The sequence below is a fragment of the Homarus americanus genome, unplaced genomic scaffold, assembly GCF_018991925.1.
Source record: "Homarus americanus isolate GMGI-L3 unplaced genomic scaffold, GMGI_Hamer_2.0 scaffold52512, whole genome shotgun sequence".
Taxonomy (NCBI): domain Eukaryota; kingdom Metazoa; phylum Arthropoda; class Malacostraca; order Decapoda; family Nephropidae; genus Homarus; species Homarus americanus.
Window position 1 is genome coordinate 884,589 of NW_024735442.1, and position 14,312 is coordinate 898,900.

Here is a 14,312-nt window from a genome sequence, read left to right on the forward strand (position 1 = left end):
TGGTGGGCAAATTATTTGCCTGAGCAAATATTTAATGTGGATGAAATTGGCTTATTGTGGAAGCGCATGCCAGAACGAACATACATCCACAGAGGCGAAAACAATGCTGGGATTCAAGGCATTCAAGGACCGATCACACTTCTGTTGGGGGGGAATGTAGCTGGTTTCAAGATAAAGCCCTTCATGATATATCATTCAGAGAACCCAAGGGCTTTTAAACATATCAGCAAGCATACACTGCCAGTGTTTTATCGCAGTAACAAGAAAGCATGGATGACCCTAGTCCTGTTTGAGGATTGGTTCCTGACTTGTTTCATTCCACGAGCCAAGGAGTATTGTCTGCAACAAGGGATTGCATTCTAGATTTTGTTATTTTTGGATAATGCTCCGGGACACCCACCACACCTGGACGACCTGCACCCTGATGTTAAGGTAGTCTACATTCCACCAAACACTACCTCTATCATCCAACCCATGGATCAAGGTGCTATTGCTGCTTTTAAAGCGAATTATTTATGTACGACCTTCGCTCAGGCTGTTGCTGCTCCTGAAGGTGAGAAAATGCTCAGAGAGTTTTGGAAGGACTACAACATTTTGAAATGTATAAAAACATAACTGCAGCATGGGATGAGGTAACAGGTCAGTGCATGAATGGAATATGGAAGAAAGTCCTGAAAAGATATGTGAACAGTTTCAGAGGATTTAATGAAGATGAAGTAATTTCTGAGATTAGTAACAAGATAGTGGAGTTGGGTAAATGTTGAGCAGTTGGTTGAAAGTGTAGCAGAAGAGCTAAGTAACGAGGATCTTATTAAACTGGAAACACAGAAAATTGCAGAGGAAGAAGAGAGTCAAAATGTAGAAGATCCTGCACCCCCCAAAAAATTTTTAATGAAACAAATGGCAGAGGCATTTGCTACAATTAATAAGGGGATGCAAATTTTTGATGGAATGGATCAAAATGTTGAGCGTTTTGCCAAAGTTGACAGAATGGTCCAAGATGCACTTGCTTGCTACAGGGAGATTTATAATTTAATGAAAAAGCAAACTGTGCAGTCTAAATTGGACATATATTTTAAGAAATCCCCCATTGCTGTCTCCTCACACTCCACCAGTGCTGCCTCTTCACTCCCTAAAGATGATCCAATACCTTCAACCAGCAAGTTTCCCCTGTATATTAACCTGTCTGAAGAAAGCAACATTGATGACCCACCTAGCCCTGTCTCCTCCTCTGCTTCATCCAGTTAATGTTATTCTCCATGTATAATTAAAAAATTATGGGGGCCCCGTGTGCATTCAGCTGACTACATTAAAGGTAAGTGCACAGTAACACTGTATCCATTCTTCATTATTGATTACTTTTACTATACTGTATTTCATTTTAGATTTTCTATGTATTATTTTTTGCATTTTCGACTTACGACCTGGATTTGGGTCCTTAACCCCGTCGTAAGTCGGGGAGCAGCTGTATTTGTCTCGTCCTGAGGTGCCATGGAAGAATATAGAGGGACAATGTATATTTTTTTACGTCTTTTTTATTGTTTTATCATTTATAAAGGCTAAAAATTATTTTTGGAAAAGTTGATTTTTCTCGTTTTACCATGCGTTGGGGGTAAGGCCAGCGACACCCTAGCCCAGGGCGGAAGGGTTAACCCCATTTAACATTGTTACACCCTATTTACTTGATAATGGAAGCAATTAAGAACAGTTTCATTACATACTTTATAATGCAATGTAATTAATTGAGGCAAAGATTAATCATAGTGCAGTACTCTACAGGTACAGGTATTAAAAGTGAGGGTTCCGTTGAAATTTTCTAAGTACAGTATTACAGTTATAGGATCATTTATCCGGCATGCTTAAGACCTAGGAATTGCTAGATAGGAGGTTTTCCGGAATTTTGAGCGCCAGGCCTAAAATGTAAAAATTTTAGAGTAAGCCTTCAGTAACAGGCCGTGAAGACTGTTCAGATCACTAGATTCACCCCTAAAAGTAGCTTTAATTCTTCAATAACATTAAAACTTAAAATCGTAGGCACACAAACAGCAATAACAAATGCTTACAAATACATTAAGTCCTCGTATAACGTCGGCCCGCTTGACGTTGTTTCGATACTACGTCGCTAATCTTTAAATACCCAAAATTCGCTTAACGTCCCGATGACTCAGTACAACGCCGTTTTGCTTCGTCACGGACTACTTTTTACGGCGCATCACCCTCTCTCATCTGGCCGCGCTACGCTCTCTCAGTGACTCGCCACCCTCCTCCTTCGCTCCTGCCATACTCCTCCCCTCCCGCCTACTGCGCTTCACTACCCTACACACTCGCTCTACTACCTCCGCCCATCGGTGAGTACCAATACTGTACAAACTTAGTAGTTGTACATGTATGCATTATTTTCTATAAAAATGGCAATGATTTTCTGTATATGTAATGTATTTCATGGGGCAAAGGGAGGCTGGGGAACGTAACTCCCGTATTTTATTTATTTCTTGTGGGGAAAATTGATCCCCTTAAAGTTGTTTCGTATAGCGTCGCATTTTTAGGAACGTAACTCCGACGTTAAGCGAGGACTTACTGTAGTGCAGTAGAAGTGAAAGCATAAAAAAAGAAAAAAAGATACAATTTAGTGTACAAACTGAGTCACAGTCGGCACTGATACTCACCTTAGCAACAGTGCTCTGCCATGGACCCTCTGACCTCCAAACACTCATCACACAGTTTACACGGAGTAAACCCGTAGGTGCTTAAAACTTTATACCTTACAATTATTTCTTTTTGCACTTCTGTAAATAGGAGTGTGTGTGCATGTTACCGAGAAAAAATATTGCATTTACTGTACAGTATTTACCAGAAATTACGAGTTGAAAAATACTTTATGTCTATGATATTGTTTTCACCTTCTGTACTATGTAATATGTACGAGTATGTAACTGAGTAAAGAAAATTACATATATTTGTCCGAAAATACGAGTTGAAAAAATAACAATAAGACAACATATACTGGAGCTGGGGTATACTGTACAGTATTTAGAAATATTCCCGCTCGGCCAGTGAATACTTTTGGGGCTCATAGTTTTAAATAATTTGTTCCCAAACAGCCAGTTTTTTAAGTGTTCTGGATACCAGATAAATGGTCCTATACCTGTATATGCAGAGCCTCTGAAATAGATGTAAAAATACATACTTAACCAAGCTTTTATCAGAAGGACTTCACAATACTATTAAGCAAACCACTCTGATGGTCTCATTGAGTATGATGCGAGATATTTTCTTCTCACTTTCAAAATACCTGTACTGTACTGTACAAAGTATGGTAACTAATATCTAAAAATATTTAAAAAGCTTACCTATCTTCAAGTTTTTCATCCTCTTCATTGATGATGTCTTAGGCATAGGTGTTCCAGTATGTTCCTGAAAGATCCAAGATCAAAATTGTTTTCATTACGGGTGGGGTGGGGTGGGTAATAAATTCAGAATGAAAGCAACTACAGTAAAAGTCCAAAAATCCGGACCACCCGAGAATCCGACTTTTCGATTATTATTTTTTTTAATTTATTTATTTTTTATTTTTTAGCGGGCTTTTATGTGTATGTGCGCATGTGTGAGCGCCACAGCTGCACAGCGACAACAAGCGTGGTGTGAACAATACTGTTCTAATGGAAACATACGACATTGGAAAGTCTACAATTTATGATATAAAAAAGGCAAAGAATAAAATTCTAGAATTCACAGCTTTTTCTTTAAAACTGCTCGTTTTGATAAATAAAGCATGCTATATTTGCTAATGAATAAACTATCAAAATGTACCTGTTCATCTCTTCTTTATTCCTCCTTAAATTTGAATTTTAAAAGTACTGCCTGAGAATCTGGAAAATCCGAAAATCCGGACCGACCCAATCCCCAAGCAGTCAGGATTTTTGGACTTCTACTGTAGTACAGTATACAGTTGAGTCTGGATTTACGCGGTTGTTGTTTACGCGTTTGGTCATTTAAACGGTGCCCTGCCAGAATGAAATGCTTTAATTATGCGGTAAATTTGGTCATTAACCAGCAAGAATATAATTTACATTGCTGGAATTCTTATAAGGTTGTGATTATTTTAAATATAAACATCATGGAATTTGCATTAGACATACAAATTTTAGATCTAATGTAAGAATTTTGATTAGAAAGAGCCTAAATTTTATCTTTTGTGCAAAATATATGATGTGTATATTCAAAATATTCCTGGTCTTGCAAGGAACCCATCAATGTCAATTATATTATCCTAACTTTAGTCTGAGGTATTATTTATTACTAAAAATGTAAGCCTTCTGTTTTCACCCAAACATTTCTCAGAGAGGTAGGAGCCAGCGAGCGTGGGGGGGGCGGGGGCGGCGGCGGCGGCGGCGGCTTTGAGTCCATTATTTGAATGGACATTAACCGGTGACTGTATTTCTCTTAAATATTAATTGTGTGTGGATACCATCATGAAATTAAGATGTTATTTTTACTACAATGCAGGTGTTGTGTCGGAAAAAGTGAAGTTTGGGGGTCGGCCCAGTCTCTATTTCAATTAATCCCATATGTTCTGTTATTTCATTTACGCATTTCTCGTTTTACGCGGTACTCCGCGGGTTCAATTGACCGCGTAAATGAAGACCCAACTGTATATATAATGCTTGCTGTAATTACTGTAATGTTCATTTCCAAGGTGCACATTAACCCTCATTCATTTTGGCTAGTTGGACAAATCTCACTCACCTGCTAGCCAATGACAGATTGTGTCATGCCCCTTGCGGGCTGCATTGTCCAAAATTGGGTAGAAATAAACAACATATAAGTTTTTAATTCTGTGAAACAAGTAAACTAATGTACAGTACAAGACATACAGTGGAGTCGTTGTAATTGGCGGGTTAGGTACCAGAAAACATTGTGAATTATCAAATCATAAATTATAGTTTAATTGAGTTCAATAGAAATAACTACCGGGGTATGTAGTTAGTTTCGAGAGGGAAAAATACACATAAACTGTTTCAAAACTGCAATAAACCACTAAACATCATAATTAATACATGATATAGTATCACATAGATACTGTATTATACAAAATGTAGATCCATATTATATAAACAGCTCCTCCCCTTGTCATAATCATCCTCAGGGTGACAACACTACACCAACTTTGTAAACAACTGTGGCTGGAAGGGCTGCACGAGAAGCAAAGAACTTGTATCTGAGATGAGAGCATAAGGTGTTTGGCACTGTCAGGTTCTTAGTGATGCTGGTTCAACCTGCATCACTAGCCAGCAAGAGGGTTGAGGAAAACAATGGGAAATGGAGAATTCAATTATGAAATACCATTTCATGGCTGGGGACCTGGGTGAATGACCCATATGATTTCCAGCAAACAGAATACCACACATCAGGGCTGCTAACATCATAAGAGCAAGATAAATTATTTATTTATAAAAATAACATATTGCTGCTCAGCAGCTTCTCATTCAGTCATACCCAGAGCCTTAGCCGTAATGGTGGTCTTTGAAAATCCACAACTTCATACTACAATCTTCCAGATAGTATGGCCAATAATCTTGAGTGACCTATGAAATCTAGAATCATTAAAGATAAGGAAGGTGGAGATCATTCATTAAGCAAATTATTGAAAATACCCCAACTAGGGAGTTGGCAGAACTTTCCAAGCCAAAGAAAGAGAGAGTTACTTTTTAGAGCTTTACCGTTAGTTTGAAAGTTCAGTGTTAACTTATTTTAATGAGGATGACCTGACTGAGTATGAAGAACATTGCCTTAGAATAGAAATGAAGAACATTCCCATGTGGAAAGTCAAAGAAAATGCCGTTTTTTTTTTTTTTTTTCAAAAACCATTCTTGAGAGCTTTATGGAATGTTAATTTTTCAAATATCTAAAGATTCCCAGAGTACTGTATATGCTTACACATTAGCATACCCATACTGTATCACCAAGTACACTACAACACATTGTGCAAATTTTAACATCCTACCTGTGGGGTAGACCGGTATAATGGTCCCTGAATTGGGATCTCCAGGCTTAACTGACTATCATATTCCTCAACACGCTGGGAAGAACTTGTAGAAGACTCTTGGTTAAAATCAGTAACGAGTGAAGCCATCTTCTTAACCTTCTTCTTAATTGTAGGAATATATTTGGTTATCCGTGTCTGTACGTTGAGGCTGTGGTAAAAGTATTAAACTTTGTATTAATATACTTAGCATGTATGTATAAAATTTTCCTTAAAATTTAGATACTAATGGTCAACTTACATTGTACTACCCTGTATTATGAACCCCTTTTGCCGATTACCAGCGGCCAAGTCGTATATACAGAAGCAGTGCAGTAGATATATAACAAGTGTTGTCGAATTACCACTTGCTGTCCCGCCAGTCTCCGGTAATTTCCTGACGATTGGTATCAGTGTACATACAAAACAACAGGCAGATAGATTTTGACCAGGTCACAGAAACACACTTGTGAACTGTAGTCCTCTTTAGTAATCACTAAATATTCACACAACTGTTCACTGTGTATGTCCTTATCACTGGACTTCTCACTTCAAACATATACAGTGAGCACACTACCAGTGTACAATTCCTTGGTCTTTTCACTTTATATCTCTCACAACAATTCCACAATACTTGAACACCAATTATCTTTAGCTGTCACTGGGTTTGTACTTCACACTCTGAACAGAAATGGTTGGCTGACTTCCTTGGCAGCTTGCTGGCGTTTATATACTTCTGCTCAAACGCCTAGAGCATTCTAGTGACATTCAGGCATTTCAGGTCGGAACGAGATATGCCTGGAGAGTTCTAGAATGATCTAGGCTTACATTATGTACTGTACTGTATGTAAATCATAAAAAAAAATGACGCAATACAGTCTAGAAAATTCTTACATAATACATCAATATACACAAGAAAATCTCCCCAAACTTGCTAAAATAACTGCCACTTGGAATAGAAAATAATCAGACCAACAACGATCACAATACTAAATTATGCCTCGGTATAACAGTACATTGAGTTTCTAAGTACTGTACAGTACTTGGATACATAAACATTACCCACAGACACTTCTTAATAAAGACAAAAAAATTCTTGTTCATGCACATCCACATACATATGGATTTATAAACTTGCTCTAATTGGTAGCATAAATCTAATGTATACATTGTATTCTTTCAATGCATACAATATACTGTACCAAATAACATTCAATGACAATGACAGTCTTATTTCACTAATTGCCCAGGTTGAGGTGAAAATAATCATGAGGGCAAGTAAAATACCTGAAAGCTCTGTCATAACAATAGATGCCGAAGCAACTTAAGAGCTGTCAGTGTAAACAGGGATAGTCCCTCTGTGAGAAGAGGCATGCTCTAACAAAACTGAATGAACAACACAGGGAAAGAGTAAGTCCTTCCTTTTGTTAAAATACTGACAAACTTGAGCTTCAGGGAGAATCTATGGAGCAGCACTAGGGAACCACATGAAACATATCTGAACAAGAGGAAGACAAAGAAGACTCACAACCTTCCTTACCGTGAAACCAAAAGGTCACGGGAGGCTTGGATGTTGGGTGTAGTGTGGGGGCATAGTCTCGTCAACTACACAAGTGTTGGTTAAAGACTGAGGATGGAGGTGATGGAGGCAAAACTGTCATTGGAGATTAGAGATGTCGAGGGCAATGACAAAAGTTTCCCCATAATCCCTAAGAGAGGATGACCAAAGATGGGTGCAGTAGGACAGCAGATCACCAGTAGATCTCGCCTGGTGAAAGCTATACTGGTGATCTGACAAAAGAGAAAAGAGTTCAAGGTGACGGAGAAAATAAGAGTTTAAGATAGTCTCAAAAATCTTAAAGAGGGATGAAGTTAGGGCAATGGCGCGATAGTTAAGAGGGATTAGAATGGTCACCCTTCTTCGGGATGGGCTGAACCAAGGCATGCTTCCAAGAAGAAGGAAAAGTTTGGGTTTTGAGGCATAAGGCAAAAGAGGCAAGCAAGCACAGGGGCTAGAATTTCAGCACACTCCCTCAGGATACGAGGGGGTACTCCGTCCGGTCCATGCGCCTTGCTCACATCCAACCTGGATAACACACCATGGTATTTACAGAATAGGATCTTCAGAGACTCAGCAAGCTCGTTGCACAACTCTCTTAACATTCTGGGATGCACCATGTCAGAGCCAGGACTTTTATGAACCATTAACTTTGACAATACTGTGTGCATCCAGTCACCTCTGGGCATAACACTGTAAATAATTTACCTCTCACTCATCAATACTCAAATATGTTCCACTCAATATCAACAACTCTGGATGACTGTACAGGCATGTGTGATGTGCTTTGTCAAACAGTAAACCATTCTAAACAGGCTTACCTGGGCTTGTTTGCCCCAGAACTCCAAGGTTTTGACCAATATGGTTCCTGACGTCGTCCCAGTGATGTTCTTGATTCCTCCAAAGTTAGTCTTCGAGGGCGGCTCCGAGACCATCTTCGTGGTCGTCCACGACCTTGCCCCCGAGACCTTCTTTGTGATTGTCCACGGCCTCGCCCCCGAAAGTGTCCTCTCCTTGATTTGAAATTAAAAGAAAAAGTAATTACGGTATATTCACTAGTCAAATGTCAGCGCATCTTGAATTAATTGAACACAATTACTTACCATAGGTTTACTTGTCAAAATACAGCAGAGTAAATTTATTCTTCTGCAGAATCAATTTTGAAGAACATCTTATATCAGGTGTTATATTACAAATTTTAAAGAGGAATGATGAACATTAGTACAGTATAGGGGGTCCCCAGGTTACGAATGAGTTCCATTCCTGAGGACGTTCTTAAGTTCATCTCTGCACACGTAGAAAAAGACAAAAATGTTTCTAAATGAATTCAGGACTGAATCCTGAGATCCTATTTCATGATTAAGGATGAGTTGAATGACTGTCAATGTATTGTGGGAATAGCTAATCTTCAGCCAAGATCAGATCTCTCAGTTTATTAAGAAAAGGGTCTTCCTGCAAGATGACCTTGTGTTACCCAAATATAATATTAAAAGCAGCATCACCATAGTGAAGGGGTTAGTGGAGAGAGTCTACTAACCCGAGTGTATGGTGTCGTCTCTGAGTTGAATAAAATCGTCTGATGTAAGCCAAATAAAATATTAAAAGTAGGAGGGGATAAGGTAGAAAGGTCACCAGTGGCGGATACATACCGTCTTACACGACTTCCGAAAGTCGGTCAGATTTTCCCGAGTAAAAAAAAATAAAAATAAAAATAAATTATTGCAATCAATAATAACACATCACTCACACTGGTCATCAAAGTCCCTCATATATGCAGCACACAGTGTTTAAATTAATTTTGCGTGAATATTTAAGTAAGAAAGGTTGCACATACATATTACATAACCAGTCACACTGTATTGTCACATCAATTTATTTTAACATTGTTTTCTGTATATATTTCTTTGATAAGGACCGTGCAGTAGGGGAAGGATGCTGTGTGGAGGAAGGATGGTGTGTGGAGGAAGGATGGTGTGTGGAGGAAGGATGGTGTGTGGAGGAAGGATGGTGTGTGGAGGAAGGATGGTGTGTGGAGGAAGGATGGTGTGTGGAGGAAGGATGCTGTGTGGAGGAAGGATGGTGTGTGGAGGAAGGATGGTGTGTGGAGGAAGAATGCTGGAGGAAGGATGCTGTGTGTGGGAAGGATGGTGTATGGAGGAAGGATGGTGTGTGGAGGAAGGATGGTGTATGGAGGAAGCATGCTGTGTGGAGGAAGGATGGTGTGTGGAGGAAGGATGGTGTGTGGAGGAAGAATGCTGGAGGAAGGATGCTGTGTGTGGGAAGGATGGTGTATGGAGGAAGGATGGTGTGTGGAGGAAGGATGGTGATGGAGGAAGTGTGTGGAGGAAGGATGGTGTGTGGAGGAAGGATGTGTGGAGGAAGGATGGTGTGTGGAGGAAGGATGGTGTGTGGAGGAAGGATGGTTGGAGGAAGGATGGTGTGTGGAGGAAGTATGCTGTGTGGAGGAAGGATGGTGTGGAGGAAGGATGGTGGGGTGTGTGGAGGAAGGATGGTGTGTGGAGGAAGGATGGTGTGTGGAGGAAGGATGGTGTGTGGAGGAAGGATGTTGTGTGGAGGAAGGATGGTGTGTGGAGGGAAGGATGGTGTGTGATGGTGTGTGGAGGAAGGATGGTGTGTGGAGGAAGGATGTGGAGGAAGGATGGTGTGTGGAGGGAAGGATGGTGTGAGGAAGGATTGTGTGTGTGAGGAAGGATGGTGTGTGGAGGAAGGATGGTGGAGGAAGGATGTGTGAGGAAGGATGTTGTGTGGAGGAAGGATGGGTGTGTGGAGGAAGGATGGTGTGTGGAGGAAGGGATGGTGTGTGGAGGGAAGGATGGTGTGTGGAGGAAGGATGTTGTGTGGAGGAAGGATGGTGTGTGGGAGGGAAGGATGGTGTGTGGAGGATGTGTGGAGGAAGGATGGTGTGTGGAGGAAGGATGGTGTGGAGGAAGGATGGTGTGTGGAGGGAAGGATGGTGTGGGAGGAAGGGATGGTGTGTGGAGGAAGGATGCTGTGTGTGGAGGAAGGATGGCGTGTGGAGGAAGGATGGTGTGTGGAGGAAGGATGGTGTGTGGAGGAAGGATGGTGTGTGGAGGAAGGATGGTGTGTGGAGGAAGGATGCTGTGTGGAGGAAGGATGGTGTGTGGAGGAAGGATGGTGTGTGGAGGAAGAATGCTGGAGGAAGGATGCTGTGTGTGGGAAGGATGGTGTATGGAGGAAGGATGGTGTGTGGAGGAAGGATGGTGTATGGAGGAAGCATGTTGTGATTTTTTTTAATTGCATACAGTACAATACTGATTATAGTAAGTAATATTGGTTATCCATCTGATATTTAGGCGTTCTGAGATATTTTCATTGTTAAAGTGGAAAAGTAATGGTAGACTACTGAAGCTAGCACTGGCTGCAATATGTTTATAATATTAAATAATAATAGTAATAATAATAATAATAATGCGCAGAGCCGCCCCTGGGGTATGGCAACCGGTGCGACGGCCCCGTGGCCCTCACCTTACCCAACACCAGAAATAGTGACCGCGTTAAGCTGACCTCACCTTACCACCCAGATTCAGGAGACCACCTGAAGGATTAGTGACCAGCATAGTTTGCCAATGCATCTGCTGACAAGAGGTCAAATGTAAGTTTAAGCCACCCAGACTGAGAACAATGTCATTCTCTACTGTGCTCTCTGTCGAAGAGGAGTGAGGACGTTGACAGTGGTCACCTGTCAGTGTTGTCCAAACTCTGAATCTCCAGTTGTCCGTGATTGTGTTTTGTGAAATTGTTGATATACATTACACTGTTATACTATTCTAAACAGCCCTGGTTTTTTATTATACCATGGCCAGCAGGGATAGAGACAGATACAGAAAATACATCTCAGGTGCAAAGAAAAGGCAGAAAAAAGGAAGAGAAGAAATCAAAATGTCAATGAAAGGTTCCCTAGAAAAAATATGTGTTTTAAGAAACACCAGAAACTAGTGCAATTGAACCCGTGGAGGTCCGCGTAAAACGAGAAACGCGTAAACGAAATAACAGAACATATGGGATGAATTGAAATAGACACTGGGCCGACTCTCAAACTCCACTTTTTCAGACACAATACGTACATTGTAGTAAAAATAACGTCTTAATTTTATGATAGTATGCACACACAATTAATATTTAAGAGAAATATCAATAATATTGGGTTTTTTAACACTTACACTAGAAGAAAAGATGGCTGGGCACACGGGGATGAGGGGTTGGTTCCGAGGCAGAGGGCAGATTATTGGCCCTCATCTGTATCAATTGTATCACTATCCACCACAGAGGCTTGCAGGGCCTCTTTGTCAAACCCCTCAAAATCCATATCCTCACTATCACTGACTTGGGCCGGCTGTGGTGGGTGGCGGGCGAAGAGCTCGGTAATGTTTTGATGACTGGGTGACCTTGTGCGCACCATGTTCGCGCCGCTTCCCGCGTAAAAGATTAAATTTACCATGTAATTAAAACATTTCATTCTGGCAAGGCACCACGTAAATGCCCAAACGCGTAAACAAATACCGTGTAAATCCAGACTATACTGTATATGTAAGTAGTGATGTCTTCATTCTCATTCATATTTGACAATGTTGAATGTAATTACCTGTAGTGATGTGCGTCTTCTTCATACTTAGTAGACAATGTTGCATGTAAATAGTAAGGCGTGTCTTTAATATTATACTTGGTAAATAGCGATGCATGACTTTATTCTATATTCTCAACATACTGTGTTTGTAAAAAACAGGGAGAGGATGTTTTTGAAGAATATAAGAGGTGTAAAACTAAATTAAAGAGAGGAGATGTACTTATTGTCGGGAGTGTCTACAGATCCCTAACTGTAGCTTACCCAAACCAAAGAAACTTAAGAGCCTTAATAAACATTGAAGCAATGCTCAACCCTAGCCACTTCCTTATCATGGGGGACTTTAACTATGGCAACATCGACTGGAGAAATGAGTTCAAGCCAAAATGACTTAAATAACCCCACTACTCTTTTTGTAGAAACTCTGAGAGATAACTTTCTGTTCCAACATGTTAAAGACCCAACACATTACAGAGGGGAGCAAACACCCAAGCCACTGGACAACCTCATAGCAAACCAAGTAATGTGGTCATTCAGATTTAACTGTTACTTAGTTCACGACAAAACCAGGCCAAGGTGCAAATATTAAGAAGGAAATTATGAAGGGATGAGGGGTATCCACTGGCCTGATATCCCACTGTTTCAATGGGATATTGGGTAATTGGTTCCAGCTCACTGAAAAGTACATACAAAGTAAAAAAAAAATAATAATGCAGTAAAGTACACTTACTTTGCGGTGTGTATATAGAAGGTTCCTGGTTGATGATGATGATGATGGGAATTAGAAGTGGGGGTGGAGCATAAACTATGGGATGTTTGTACTTAAATTAATCACTATCTTACAAGAATATCAGCAATGTAAGTTATGTTCTCCCAGGTCAGTTGTGACATTTTATTAACAAAAAACTTAAACTCACTCTATATGACTGATAAATATGCACTAGGTAACCTTCGTTGCCCGACTATCAACACCTCACCTCCCCTTCCTCCCAGCCAGGGTGAAGGTGGTTTTAGGTTTAAAGTTTTTATCTTATAAAATGTTGCTGACTAAACTTAGCAGAATATAACCTGCATTGCTGGAATCCTTGAAAGATAATGATTAATTTGAGTACAGTAGACTCGCAACTTACAGCCGGCGCCGAAGGTCTAGTCAGTGTGTATTTATTTACCAGTATCTGTTCTTCAGAGCGAGTTTCAGTTTTTCTCTTATAAAATGTCACTGAACTGACTTGGGAGAATATAATTTACATTGCTGAAATTCTTGTAAGTTAATGATTAATTTGAATATAAACATGCTATAGTTTGCACAAGACAATTTTTTTTTTAATTATTTAGTACATTTGAGTACATGTACAGTACAGCTTTGCCCTTAGGACAATTATTTCTTTTACCTTTTTCACAATATGTATATAGGAGTGTGTGTGCATGCAAATGAGTAAAAATAAAAGAAGAAAGTTATGTATATCTAGCCAAAAATACAGTTGAAAAATTGTCCTAAAATTTACTACACTAATGTATTAAAATTTTTATCTCTTGTCCAAAATATATACAGTAATGTCTATATTCAAATTTTGCTGTCTTGCAAGGATTCTAGCAATGCAACTTATATTCTCCTAACTTTAGTCTGTGATATTTTATAAGATAAAAACTTTAAGCCTAAAACCACCAAACCCTGGCTGAGAGGATGGGGGAGGCGGGAGCCGAGAGGTTGGGGGAGGGGACGTGGTGTTTTGACAGCCAATGCCAAGGTTTACCCAATGCGTATTTATTTATCTGTCATATAGAGGAGTTTAAGTTTTTTGCTTGTAATATGTCAATGAGTTGACTTGGGAGAATATAACTTACATAGCTGAAATTCTTGTAAGATAGTGATTAATTTGAATATAAACAAGCTATAGTTTGCACTAGACATAAAAACTTAGCAATTATTTAGTACACGGGAGTACAGTACAGGTTTGCCCTTAGGACAATTATGTATTTAGGATAGTGTGTGCATGTAAATGAGTAAAAATAGGAGTTAAAAAACTTTATGTAGACATACCCGTGTTGTTGTTTTGAGATTATTCACCCCCTTCCCATGTCACTGTGGGAGGATCAAGGTCAAATAATGATGCAGGGGAGGATGTGGG

General features: G+C 39.9%; 1 protein-coding gene across 1 annotated transcript in view; it reads right to left on the reverse strand.

Moving 5' to 3' along the window:
• Positions 1 to 14,312, reverse strand: part of LOC121870877 (cohesin subunit SA-2-like) — a 70,640-nt gene that overhangs the window by 2,520 nt on the left and 53,808 nt on the right. The window contains exons 22-24 of the mRNA XM_042372850.1: positions 8,402 to 8,593; positions 6,005 to 6,194; positions 3,351 to 3,414 (exon numbers count right to left, since the gene is read on the reverse strand). Of these exons, the coding sequence (XP_042228784.1) occupies positions 3,351 to 3,414; positions 6,005 to 6,194; positions 8,402 to 8,593 (446 nt within the window). The remainder of the gene's footprint in view (positions 1 to 3,350; positions 3,415 to 6,004; positions 6,195 to 8,401; positions 8,594 to 14,312) is intronic.